Source organism: Bufo bufo, chromosome 1, assembly GCF_905171765.1.
Source record: "Bufo bufo chromosome 1, aBufBuf1.1, whole genome shotgun sequence".
In the NCBI taxonomy this organism is placed as follows: Eukaryota; Metazoa; Chordata; class Amphibia; order Anura; family Bufonidae; genus Bufo; species Bufo bufo.
In genome coordinates, this window is record NC_053389.1 from 227,488,212 (window position 1) to 227,501,688 (window position 13,477).

At 42.8% G+C, this 13,477-nt stretch overlaps 1 protein-coding gene across 1 annotated transcript in view; it reads left to right on the forward strand.

Moving 5' to 3' along the window:
- Positions 1-13,477, forward strand: part of TMTC1 (transmembrane O-mannosyltransferase targeting cadherins 1) — a 49,309-nt gene that overhangs the window by 10,721 nt on the left and 25,111 nt on the right. The window contains exons 3-7 of the mRNA XM_040436091.1: positions 1,910-2,087; positions 2,301-2,374; positions 10,061-10,237; positions 10,665-10,746; positions 11,758-11,861. Of these exons, the coding sequence (XP_040292025.1) occupies positions 1,910-2,087; positions 2,301-2,374; positions 10,061-10,237; positions 10,665-10,746; positions 11,758-11,861 (615 nt within the window). The remainder of the gene's footprint in view (positions 1-1,909; positions 2,088-2,300; positions 2,375-10,060; positions 10,238-10,664; positions 10,747-11,757; positions 11,862-13,477) is intronic.

The window sequence follows — 13,477 nt, forward strand, 5'->3', positions numbered from 1 at the left end:
GCATTCTCTTGGGAAACTATCATTTCCAATATACAACAGCAGTATCAGCAGCGTGCATGCTGGAACTTGTAGTTTCACGCCAGGCTGCAGGCCATTAGGTTGCAGAATTGCGATTTATATTTTCCTATATTTTGTATAATTTCTGATCAGTGTCTTCTGCGCCATTGACTGATTACAGTCTTCCCTATACAGCACATTTTACCATTGTCTTTGCTCCAGTTTCCAAACGCTTCCTCTTAGTGATTCTCCCGATAGAATCTTCTTAGGGAATTGCCATTTATGCCGTTTCACCGACATGAAGTATAAATGTGTTAAGTTGTAGACGGCATCCACCGATAATCGTATGTTAGTGACAGTGGTGGTCCTTGACTCGGCCTCCAGATAACATGGAGTTGTGTTTTACACTCCAGGTAGTCTGTAACAAGATGCCATCTGTGCGAGCCTGAGAAAACCGACACTTGCTTCACTCCTTCCTCATACGAGGAGTGGTCGCCAGGCAAGCCCTTCTGTACATAATGAAAAGCTCTGCAAATTTGTTATCGTCTTGGGGAAAGTTTTATTAAACTGTCTAAAAGAAAAACTGCCTTTGCCGCCCACAGCAAACCATCACGGCACTGTTTTCATTTCTTATGATGCCCTTGAAAAGGACAGGATATACCGCGGGAAGCAACACCAACATATCAGTAATGGTCTAGTGATCTCCCCAGATCCATCCATCCAATATCCCAGTAATTATCTCATGGTTACCCTGTTCCAGTAAATGTATCCAAGGTGTTAGTCAACAAAGTCATAAGGGAACTTTCACACTAGCATTTTTGTTTTCCGGTATTGAGTTCCGTCCTAGGGGCTCAATACCGGGAAAAAACGGATCAGTTTTATCCTAATGCATTCTGAATGGAGAGCATTCCGTTCAGGATGCATCAGTTCAGTCCCTCTTACATTTTTTGGCCGGAGAAAATACAGCAGAATGCTGCGGTTTTTTTCTCTGGCCAAAAATCCTGAACACTTGCCGGAATGCCGGATCCAGCATTAATTTCCATTGAAATGCATTAGTGCCGGATCCGGCATTAAGTGTTCCGGCCAAACGGATCTAGTTTTCCAGTCTGCGTATGCGCAGACCTTTAAAAGTGCAAAAATAAATAAATACTGGATCCGTTTTTCCAGATGACACCAGAGAGACGGATCCGGTATTTCAATGCATTTGTCAGACGGATCCGGATCCGTCTGACAAATGCCATCCATTTGCGTCAGGGTTTCCGGATCCGGCAGGCAGTTGCAGCGACGGAACTGCCTGCCGGAATCCTGAAAAATCATATGGAAGTCCAGAACAGATGGGCGAGCTGTGGACCGCTATTAGAGAGCAGTAGGACATTCTGCTGCAGAGGGAAGCGGAAGGCTCAGCCTAACATGATGTGATACCAAATCATCAATATCTTAGACTGGGTCTCCTTATGTAATGTGAAAATGGAAGTACCTGCAGCATTTGTCTCCAAATGCATTGCCAAAGAGAGAAGGGAATTGTCCTACCTAAAGCAGATGCCCACTTAGGTCTCACAACTGTATCCATTTGCGGATATGACGCATCGCAGCGGGTGTGCTCTCCCCCACTGCTCTCAATGCAATGGTAGAGAAGTAATATGAAGCCCTGTCCCTTGTATCAGCCCTGCCCCCTTAGCTGCCAGCCTGCCATCATGATGAATTTTGCCAAATGGTTTTCATCCATATTCCAGTGCACTGTTGGAGGTGTCGGCAGCCAGGTCCCTGCCAGTCAAGTCTAATTGATATGTGGCTTCACAGAAAACCCCTTTAATTTCTGATAGATTGACATTTGACCGTCACATAGCAGGCGAGCCATAGTGCACATTCATTGTCCAATAGCTGAGAACTTTTCTTTGTATCATTTCCCCAGAGTAAATGTGTACTGGACCGGCCTGGAGCCTTTATATTTCCATGCAGTGAATGTGGTGTTACACTCTATAGTGAGCGCTCTGCTGGGGTATATCTGCAGCACCATCGTGTTCGAGGACAGAAAGCAAGCAGTGGCCTCTGCCCTGCTCTTTGCTGTACACCCTGTTCACACAGAGGCCGTAAGTACAGGCAGCTCTCTATAATCATTACTTCATTATAACTGTTTCTGGAAAAGATGGGTAACAAATAATGTCATCATTACTGATCCCACGGTGGTTGTCACCCAGCTTTACCAGACTCCTGAATGGTGATGTATATTGCTTGTAAACTGCAGTAATACAATAGAGATAAAAATGTAACATCATCATAAATATTTTTTTTGTTTTATGCAGGTGGCGGGTATTGTTGGGAGAGCAGACGTCATGTCATGTTTACTTTTCTTATTGGCATTCCTCTGTTATATAAGGTATGGCTTCTCCAGAGAACATTCCTTTGTGCTCTGTCTGCACAGTAATATTATGTAACTTCTGTAACACTGCCTGCTATGTACAACAATATAACTACTATAATACTTCCTCCTACGTACAAGAATATAACTATTATAATACTGCCTCCCATGTACAACAATATAACTACTATAATACTTCCTCCTATGTACAAGAATATAACTACTATAATACTTCCTCCTATGTACAAGAATATAACTATTATAATACCGCCTGCTATGTACAAGAATATAACTACTATAATACTGTCTCCTGTGTACAAGAATATAACTACTATAATACTGCCTCCTGTGTACAAGAATATAACTATTATAATACTGCCTGCTATGTACAACAATATAACTACTATAATACTGCCTGCTATGTACAACAATATAACTACTATAATACTTCCTCCTATGTACAAGAATATAATTATTATAATACTGCCTCCTATGTACAACAATATAACTACTATAATACTTCCTCCTATGTACAAGAATATAACTATTATAATACTGCCTGCTATGTACAACAATATAACTACTATAAGGGTCCATTCACACGTCCGTAATTTGGGTCCGCATTCGTTCCGCAATTTGCGGACCCATTCACTTTCAATGGGGCTGGAACGGATGCAAATCCACATTTCCTGGATCCGCATCCGTTTTTTCGGGATCCGCATCCGTTTTTTCGGGATCCGCAATTTCGTTCCTGGAAAAAATGGAACATGTCCTATTCTTGTCCGCAATTGCGGACCAGAAAAGGCATTTTCTATTATAGTGTCTGTGATGTGCGGATCCGCAAATTGCGGATCGCACATTGCAGGTGTCCGTGTTTTGCGGATCCGCAATTTGCGGATCCGCAAAACACTTACAGACGTGTGAATGGACCCTAATACTGCCTGCTATGTACAAGAATATAACTACTATAATACCGCCTGATATGTACAAGAATATAACTACTATAATACTGCCTGCTATGTACAACAATATAACTACTATGATACTGCCTGTTGTGTACAACAATATAACTACTATAATACTGCCTCCTATGTACAAGAATATAACTACTATAATACTGCCTCCTATGTACAAGAATGTAACTACTATAATACTGCCTCCTGTGTACAAGAATATAACTATTATAATACTGCCTCCTATGTACAAGAATATAACTACTATAATACTTCCTCCTATGTACAAGAATAGAACTACTATAATACTGCTCCTATGTACAAGAATATAACTACTATAATACTGCCCCCTATGTACACAAATGTAACTACTATAATATTGGATCCTATGTAGAAGAATATAACTATTATAATTCTGCCCCCTATGTACAAGAATATAACTACTATAATACTGCTCCTATGTACACAAATATAACTACTATAACACTGCCTCCTATGTACAAGAATATAACTACTATAATTCTGCCCCATATGTACAAGAATATAACTACTATAATACTGCCTCCTATGTACAAGAATATAACTACTATAATACTGCCCCCTATGTACACAAATGTAACTACTATAATATTGGATCCTATGTAGAAGAATATAACTATTATAATTCTGCCCCCTATGTACAAGAATATAACTACTATAATACTGCTCCTATGTACACAAATATAACTACTATAATACTGCCTCCTATGTACAAGAATATAACTACTATAATTCTGCCCCATATGTACAAGAATATAACTACTATAATACTGGCTTCTATGTACAAGAATAAACAGGTGAAACTCGAAAAATTTGAATATAGTGAAAAGTTCATTATTTCAATATTGCAACTTAAAAGGTGAAACTAACATATGAGATGGACTCATTACATGCAAAGCGAGATATTTCAAGCCTTTGTAATAATTTGGATGATTATGGCTTACAGATTATAAAACCCCAAAGTTACAATCTCAGTGTCACGGATGGTGTACAGGAAACAAGACAATACCATATAAACAATGTCTCTCTGGATCCACAACTAAGGAACAAAGGGAGACCCCTGCAATAGACCTGCCGCTCTCCCTCACTGCTCAGCCTATGCGAACACCCCAAAGGTGGATGGCCGCATATCCACGTTCCTCGGCTATCTATTACCTGAAGACCCTACAATAGTGAAGGGACACGACCACCGGCTCCCTACACTGACACGGAGGGAGTCAGGGTCACCTGGATCCAGAAAAGACAAAATCATAAATATATAAACAGCACTTATCTTGCAGACGACTGACGACTGAGGACTGGGAAATGGGAACTGGGAACAGCATGCACACACACTCCAGGAAGTTGTATCAGCCGCACACTACTGCATTATGGGGAGGAACTTAAAGGGTAGCGATCAGTCCAACTGCATGACAGCTGAGATAGACTAACGAGATGAGAAACTAAACCAAAACAAAGAAATTCAAGGAGGAGGATCTGAGAAGCTCCTGTGAGCGCTTCTCAGCTGTCTGGCTGTGACAGTACTCCTCCCTCTAGGAGTGGACTCTGGACACTCAGAGCCCACCTTCTCAGGATGGGACCTATGGAAAGCCCTGATGAGACGAGAGGCCTTAATGTCCGTCACTGGGACCCACATCCTCTCCTCAGGACCATAACCCTCCCAATGAACGAGGTACTGGAGGGAACCGCGGACAAGACGAGAATCCACAATCCTAGAGACCTGAAATTCAAGATTTCCATCAACCATAATCGGAGGAGGAGGCAAAGGCGAGGGTACAATAGGTTGAACATAAGGTTTCAATAAGAACTTATGAAAAACATTATGGATCTTCCAAGTCTGAGGAAGATCAAGACGGTAGGCAACAGGATTGATGACAGACAGGATCTTGTAAGGCCCAATAAACCTAGGACCCAACTTCCAGGAGGGAACCTTCAATTTGATATTCTTGGTAGACAACCACACCAGATCACCAACATTCAGGTCCGGACCAGGCACACGTCTCTTATCCGCCACACGCTTATATCTCTCACTCATGCTCTTTAGATTATCCTGAATCTTTTGCCAAATAGATGACAAAGACGAGGAGAATCTGTCCTCATCAGGCAAACCAGAAGAGCCCTCTCCCGAGAAAGTCCCAAACTGCGGATGGAACCCATATGCACCAAAAAATGGTGACTTATCAGAGGACTCCTGACGACGGTTATTTAAAGCAAACTCAGCAAGGGACAAAAAAGAACACCAATCCTCCTGATTCTCCGCCACAAAACAGCCCAGATATGTCTCCAGATTCTGATTGACGCGCTCTGTCTGGCCATTCGACTGCGGATGGAAAGCAGAAGAGAATGACAACCGAACCCCCAAGCGAGAACAGAAAGCCTTCCAGAATCTGGAAACAAACTGCGTGCCCCTATCAGAGACTATGTCTGAAGGAATCCCATGCAATTTGACAATGTGGTCAATAAATGCCTGCGCCAGCGTCTTAGCATTGGGCAAACCAGGGAAAGGGATAAAATGCACCATTTTGCTAAAACGGTCCACCACCACCAGAATCACAGACTTCCCCGAGGAACGAGGCAAGTCCGTTATGAAGTCCATGGACAGATGTGTCCAAGGACGGGAAGGAATGGGCAAAGGAAGGAGAGGACCTGATGGCCGTGAATGAGGGACCTTGGCACGAGCGCAAGTCTCGCAAGCTGCCACAAAACCCTCAACCGACTTACGAAGCGCAGGCCACCAGAATCTCCGAGCGATGAGATCCAGTGTGGCTCTTGCCCCCGGGTGCCCAGCAAGGACCGTGTCGTGGTGTTCTTTAAAAATCTTGTGTCTCAAAGCGAGAGGCACAAACAACCTCCCAGGAGGACAAAGATCAGGAGCTTCTGACTGGGCTGCCTGCACCTCTGCCTCCAATTCAGGAAAAAGAGCAGAGACCACCACACCTTCAGCCAAAATGGGACCCGGGTCTTCAAAATTCCCACCTCCCGGAAAACAACGTGACAGGGCATCTGCCTTCACATTCTTAACCCCAGGGCGGAACGTAACAACAAAATTAAACCTTGAAAAGAACAAAGACCATCTGGCTTGTCTCGGGTTCAGACGCTTGGCTGACTCCAAATAGGCCAGATTTTTATGGTCAGTAAACACGGTAATAAGGTGTCTGGCTCCCTCTAGCCAATGGCGCCATTCCTCAAAAGCCAACAATTCCCTATCTCCCACATCATAATTTCTCTCTGCGGAGGAGAGTTTCATTGAGAAAAAGGCACACGGTTGCCATTTGGCAGGAGAGGAACCCTGAGACAAGACCGCACCCACCCCTACCTCAGAAGCATCAACCTCAACTATGAAGTGTAACGAAATATCAGGTTGTACTAGGATGGGAGCAGAAGCAAAACTCTCCTTGATATTAGAAAAGGCCTTACGCGCCTCTACCGACCAGGAAGAAAAATCTACCCCCTTTCTGGTCATATCAGTGAGTGGTTTAACAACAGAGGAATAATTCAAAATAAATTTCCTGTAATAATTGGCAAAGCCCAAAAAACGCATCAGCGCCTTCTGGTTCTCAGGAAGCTCCCACTCAAGCACAGCGCGGACCTTCTCGGGGTCCATGCGAAAACCAGAAGCGGAGACAAGAAACCCCAGAAATTGGATTTCTGGAACCGCAAACACACATTTTTCCAGTTTCGCATATAATTTATTCTCCCGCAGAATGAGCAAGACCTGACGTAAGTGTTCCTTATGAGTCTTGAAATCAGGAGAAAAAATCAAAATGTCATCCAAATACACTAATACAAATTTACCCATTAAATGATAAAAAATGCTGTTGACGAAATGCTGAAAAACTGCTGGGGCATTCATCAAACCAAAAGGCATAACCAAATTCTCAAAATGGCCCTCAGGGGTATTGAAAGCCGTCTTCCATTCGTCTCCTTCTCTGACCCTAACCAGGTTGTATGCCCCTCTTAGGTCTAATTTGGAAAAGACTTTAGCCCCAACAACCTGGTTAAACAGGTCCGGGATCAGAGGAAGCGGATAAGGATCACGAATAGTGATACTGTTCAGCTCCCTGAAATCCAGACAAGGTCTTAAAGAACCATCTTTTTTCTTAACAAAGAAAAAACCAGCGGCAACAGGTGACTTCGAGGGTCGTATGTGTCCTTTTCTCAAACTCTCAGAGATATAAGCCCGCATAGCGACCCTCTCAGGTTGGGAGAGATTGTATAAACGAGATTTAGGCAGCTTGGCGCCTGGGATGAGATTAATAGGGCAATCATACTCCCTGTGCGGAGGTAAACCCTGAACTCCACTCTCAGAGAAGACATCCAAAAATTCAGAGAGGAAAGGTGGTACAGTCTTAGTAGAAACCTCAGAAACAGATGTTATGAGGCAATTCTCTCTGCAAAAGTCACTCCAACCATTTATTTGCCTCGCTTGCCAATCAATGGTGGGGTTATGTTTAGTGAGCCAGGGTAGCCCCAACACTAGAGGAGTAGGCAAACCGCTAAGGACGAAACATGACACATCCTCAACATGAGCATCACTCACAATTAAACGGATATTGTGAACTATGCCCTTTAATGATTTCTGAGAAAGTGGAGCTGAATCAATAGCAAAAACAGGAATATCCTTTCCCAAAGTGCATACCTGGAAACCATGAGTTATTGCAAATTGATTATCAATGAGGTTGACAGCTGCTCCACTTTCCACAAAAATCTCACAAAAAATGCTCTTGCTCTCTAGCGCCAGGCAGGACAAAACGGGAACTACAAGCAAACGGAAAACCTTCAATTTCCGCCTCAACCCTGCCAATAGTAACAGACGGAACATTTTTAAAAGATTTTTTCCTTTTTGTCTCTTTAATACTCCCAGAAAACTGCCTGAATCTCCTAGAGGGACAAACATTTGCCAAATGATTTATACCTCCACAACAAAAACAAACCCTCCCATGCGGGCTGAATCTTCTATTGTCAGAGGCAATCAACCCCAGCTGCATGGGCTCCTGCTCAGAAGGGGCTGACAGCGACTGAGACTCCTGCGCACAGAATGAGACCGCTGCACTGTTCCGAGACTGAGTAGGACAGGAAGGAGAGATCTCTCGTCTCTCTCTAAGACGCCTGTCAATACGAACGGCCTGAGACATAGCAGAGTCCAAGGAGATAGGCCTCTCATGAAAGGAAAATGCATCTTTCAATCCCTCTGAAAGACCATGGCAAAATTGACTTCGGAGTGCAGCATCATTCCAACCAGTATCAGCTGCCCATCTCCGAAATTCTGAGCAGTATATCTCTGCGGATTGTTTACCCTGGCATAACAGACGTAGTCTAGACTCAGCCAGAGCAATACGATCCGGATCATCATATATCTGACCCAGGGCTAAAAAGAATTCATCCACTGAGCGGAGGGGCCGTGCCCCCTCCGGTAGCGAAAAGGCCCAAGACTGAGCGTTACCCCTGAGCAGCGATACAATGATCCCCACCCTCCGTTCTTCATCACCAGAAGAATGGGGAAGAAGGCGAAAATGGAGTTTGCAAGCCTCTTTAAAACGCACAAAATTCTCACTACCCCCAGAGAACGTATCCGGGAGCGAGATCTTGGGCTCAGCACAAACTCCATGAACGCAAGCTGAACCGGTCACTTGAAACTGAGAAAAAATCCTACGGAGATCAGCTACCTCCAATGAAAGACCCTGGAGGCGTTCAGCCAAAAGTGAAACCGGATCCATGCTTGAGACGGTTTTGGCGGCTGATAATGTCACGGATGGTGTACAGGAAACAAGACAATACCATATAAACAATGTCTCTCTGGATCCACAACTAAAGAACAAAGGGAGACCCCTGCAATAGACCTGCCGCTCTCCCTCACTGCTCAGCCTATGCGAACACCCCAAAGGTGGATGGCCGCATATCCACGTTCCTCGGCTATCTATTACCTGAAGACCCTACAATAGTGAAGGGACACGACCACCGGCTCCCTACACTGACACGGAGGGAGTCAGGGTCACCTGGATCCAGAAAAGACAAAATCATAAATACATAAACAGCACTTATCTTGCAGACGACTGAGGACTGGGAACTGGGAACAGCATGCACACACTCCAGGAAGTTGTATCAGCCGCACACTACTGCATTATGGGGAGGAACTTAAAGGGTAGCGATCAGTCCAAATGCATGACAGCTGAGATAGACTAACGAGATGAGAAACTAAACCAAAACAAAGAAATTCAAGGAGGAGGATCTGAGAAGCTCCTGTGAGCGCTTCTCAGCTGTCTGGCTGTGACACTCAGGTCCCCTTTGCTCAGGGGATATGGATTACGGTAATTAGCTGACTAGAGTGTGACACTTTGAGCCTAGAATATTGAATCTTTTCACAAAATTCTAATTTTAGGCTGCATTAATGAAATTCCTTTTAATTTGCATTACTGAAATAAATGGACTTTTGCATGATATTCAAATTTTTTGAGTTTCACCTGTAACTAATATAATACTGCCTCTATGTACAAGAATATAACTACTATAATACTGGATTCTATGTGCAAGAATATAACTACTATAATACTGGATTCTATGTGCAAGAATATAACTACTATAATACTGGATTCTATGTGCAAGAATATAACTACTGTAATACTGCATCATATGTACAAGAACATAACTACTGTAATACTGCCTCTATATAATAAAATATAATGTTTCTAATAGTGTTTGTGTTTTCATCTAGGAGTGTGGAGGTGAATCCTCCCCTGGATTGTTTCCCTGGTACTACTTCTCCCCTCCTCCTGCTGCTCAGTTTGTTGCTGGGGACCTGCGCCATGCTGGTGAAGGAAACGGGTATCACAGTGTTTGGGGTCTGTGTGGTGTATGATCTCCAGATCTTGTGTCTGAGGAGGTTTCTAAGGTATGTCAGATGAGGAGTTTGGGTATTTTATTGGGATGAAGTCGCTGCACTTCCTTGTACAGAAGTAGGCTCTTTGATACTGAGAACACATATGTTACTGACTAATTAACATTCTTTACTGTAAACATTTATTATCACTAATATGGATACTAGTGATATTATTACAGGTCCTATATGGCTTGTCACACTATAGCAAACTTGCAGATTTGCTGTGATAGGAAAGCTGGTTTTCATGGAAGCTGTAGTGGTGGCCAAATTGGTTGTCACCAAGCTTTTCCAGATTCATATATAAATATGAAACTTACAACTTCCGTTTATTGGAGTTGTATTCACTTTAGGGGGATTTGCTCTGTTTCGCTCACCATGTGTTTTCAGAGTTCATAGACTCCACGTTCCATAGTAACCTCTCCTTGTTTCTGACCATTAGGGACTCATCTTCTGAACACTCCAGGAACATGTGGGATGTGGCTGCTCCCTTCTTGAAGAGAGCACTGCTGATTTCCTGCTATGTAAGTGGAATGTAGAATATTGGTTTCTGTTTGGTTACCTCTCCTAAGAATACAGCTAGCAGTCTCACGGCTACAAGCCAGAAGCCCCCCATTTACCACAATATAACTACTGTAATACTGCCTCCTATGTACAAGAATATAACTACTATATTATTGCCCCCTACGTACAAGAATATAACTACTATAATACTGCCTCCTATGTACAAGAATATAACTACTATAATACTGCTCCTATGTATAAGATTATAACTACTATAATACTGCCTCCTATGTACAAGAATATAACTACTATAATACTGTCTCCTGTGTACAATATAACTACTATAATACTGCTCCTATGTATAAGATTATAACTACTATAATACTGCCTCCTATGTACAAGAATATAACTACTATAATACTGTCTCCTGTGTACAAGAATATAACTACTATAATACTGTCTCCTATGTACAAGAATATAACTACTATAATACTGCTCCTATGTACAAGAATATAGCTACTATAATACTGCCTCCTATGTACAAGAATATAACTACTATAATACTACCCCCATGTACAAGAATATAACTACTATAATACTGCCTCCTATGTACAAGAATATAACTACTATAATACTACCTCCCATGTACAAGAATATAACTACTATAATATTGTCTCTTATGTACAAGAATATAACTACTATAATACTGCCTCCTATGTGCAAGAATAAAACTACTATAATACTGCCCCCTATGTACAAGAATATAACTACTATAATACTGGATTCTATGTACAAGAATATAACTACTATAATACTACCTCCTATGTACTAGAATATAACTACTATATTACGTTCTCCTTATATACAGTATGCATTCTTCTGTAAGGGGAGTTGCTCCCTATTTTTCACTGTCTTGCAGTTGCTCCATGAAATGCTGTTCCTCCATGGTTAGAAGAAGTAGTCACATACACTGGTAATAATTCCTTACCGCTATCAATTTCCACCTCTGATCAGATGTTTGTGTCTCTTAGGTGATTGTGGTGTTAGGTTTCCGTGTCTATATCATGGGAGGGTCGATGCCATTGTTCTCAGAGCAGGACAACCCAGCCTCCTTCTCTCCTTACATACTCAGCAGGTATGTGGCCGGCGTCCAGGATCGCCTCTCATTGTACTGTGCGGTGAGAGCCGTCTTGTCCCTGCAGGTTCTGGTATCGGAAGAATGGGAAGTGTAATCCAGTATTGTCAGTGCATGAGAACACACAGCCGTGCACAATACAGTTACAAAACCGAAAAAATCCTTCTCCTCCTGTGATCTATTATTTATCTATATAGAACGAAATAAAAAAAGTGAAAAGCAGCACACAGCCATGAGGGTGTAAATCCTTCAGTATGGACCAGAGACCAGGGTCCGCTCAATAGTAGTAGAAAAAAAGGCAGCATTCCAACGTATCGTGAGAAAAGTGGATGGTTTATTAACCCATCTAGCAGCAACGTTTCAGCTCTACTCAATGGAGCCTTTGTCAAGCTGTGTTAACACGTGCCATACCTGATATATAAATACTGGTGTCATTTAAGTGCAACATAATTACATGATTATCAAAAACGTGATTACATATAAAATATATTTCAAGATTCCATAAAAGTGCATGATTATAAAGTGCATGATCAATCTGTGACATGATTGTGTAAAGTAAGGCTCCATTGAGTAGAGCTGAAACGTTGCTGCTAGATGGGTTAATAAACCATCCACTTTTCTCACGTTATGTTGGAGTGCTGCCTTTTTTTCTACTACTATCTATTTATCTCATACCGTATCTATCTATCGTAAGGGATCGCTCTCTCTCAGGGGGTCGCAATCACAGACTTCTCTGACAACGGGGCTTAAGTCAAAAAGGTGCTGTATTTTGGCACTTCAGCACCAACACAAATATCGAAAATAAACACCTGCCCGTCTGGGCTCTACCTAATACACATATTGTCTCTACCACACCTATAGAGCGCTGTACACACACAGGATTATATCTGGCTTCCTCAGCCATATACGATCCAGCAGCCTCCAGGCTGTGACCACACCAGCACCCTTGGGAGGAGATGGTCCAGAAGTCCTCCTGACTCTGACCGGGCGACCCTCTTTCCGTAGGCATCGCTGAGCCCCCCAAACTTTAGGCTTTACAAAGCCTCGTGGACCCTCAGCCCTCCTGGCTGAGACCACCCAGAGCCTCTCAGGCTTCCTCAGCCCTTCTCCCTCCCTCTCATATACAGAGGATTGTTTTATCCCTCCTTGATTACAGCAGTAGGCCTCACCTGCGATCACCTCCAGCAAAAGACAATAGATCTAGTAGAAGGGTGTGGACTGGCAGATCCTACTACCAAACCCAGAACAACATCTAGACAAAACTGTCTCAGCAAACTACACTTTGCTGAAACCACTGCAGCTTTCTGGATTTCAGTTATCTCACCTAGCTGAGGTATCTGGGTGGGATATACACGCCTCCCAGCACTTATACTGTACACATCACCACACTATTTATCTATCTATATATCTCATATCTATAATCAAAGAAAGGAACAGCATTTCCAGAGATAATTGATTTACAAGCAGGTGCAAGCTACCATAGCAACTATGTAGAAAAACAAATAAGTAGCAGCACACCACTAAGTGCACTAAGGGGGGTAAACAGGTGAATGTGTGAACAGGGTCAAATACACGATTACCATACTTACTATTAAGCGGAGTAGAAGCTCTTAGCG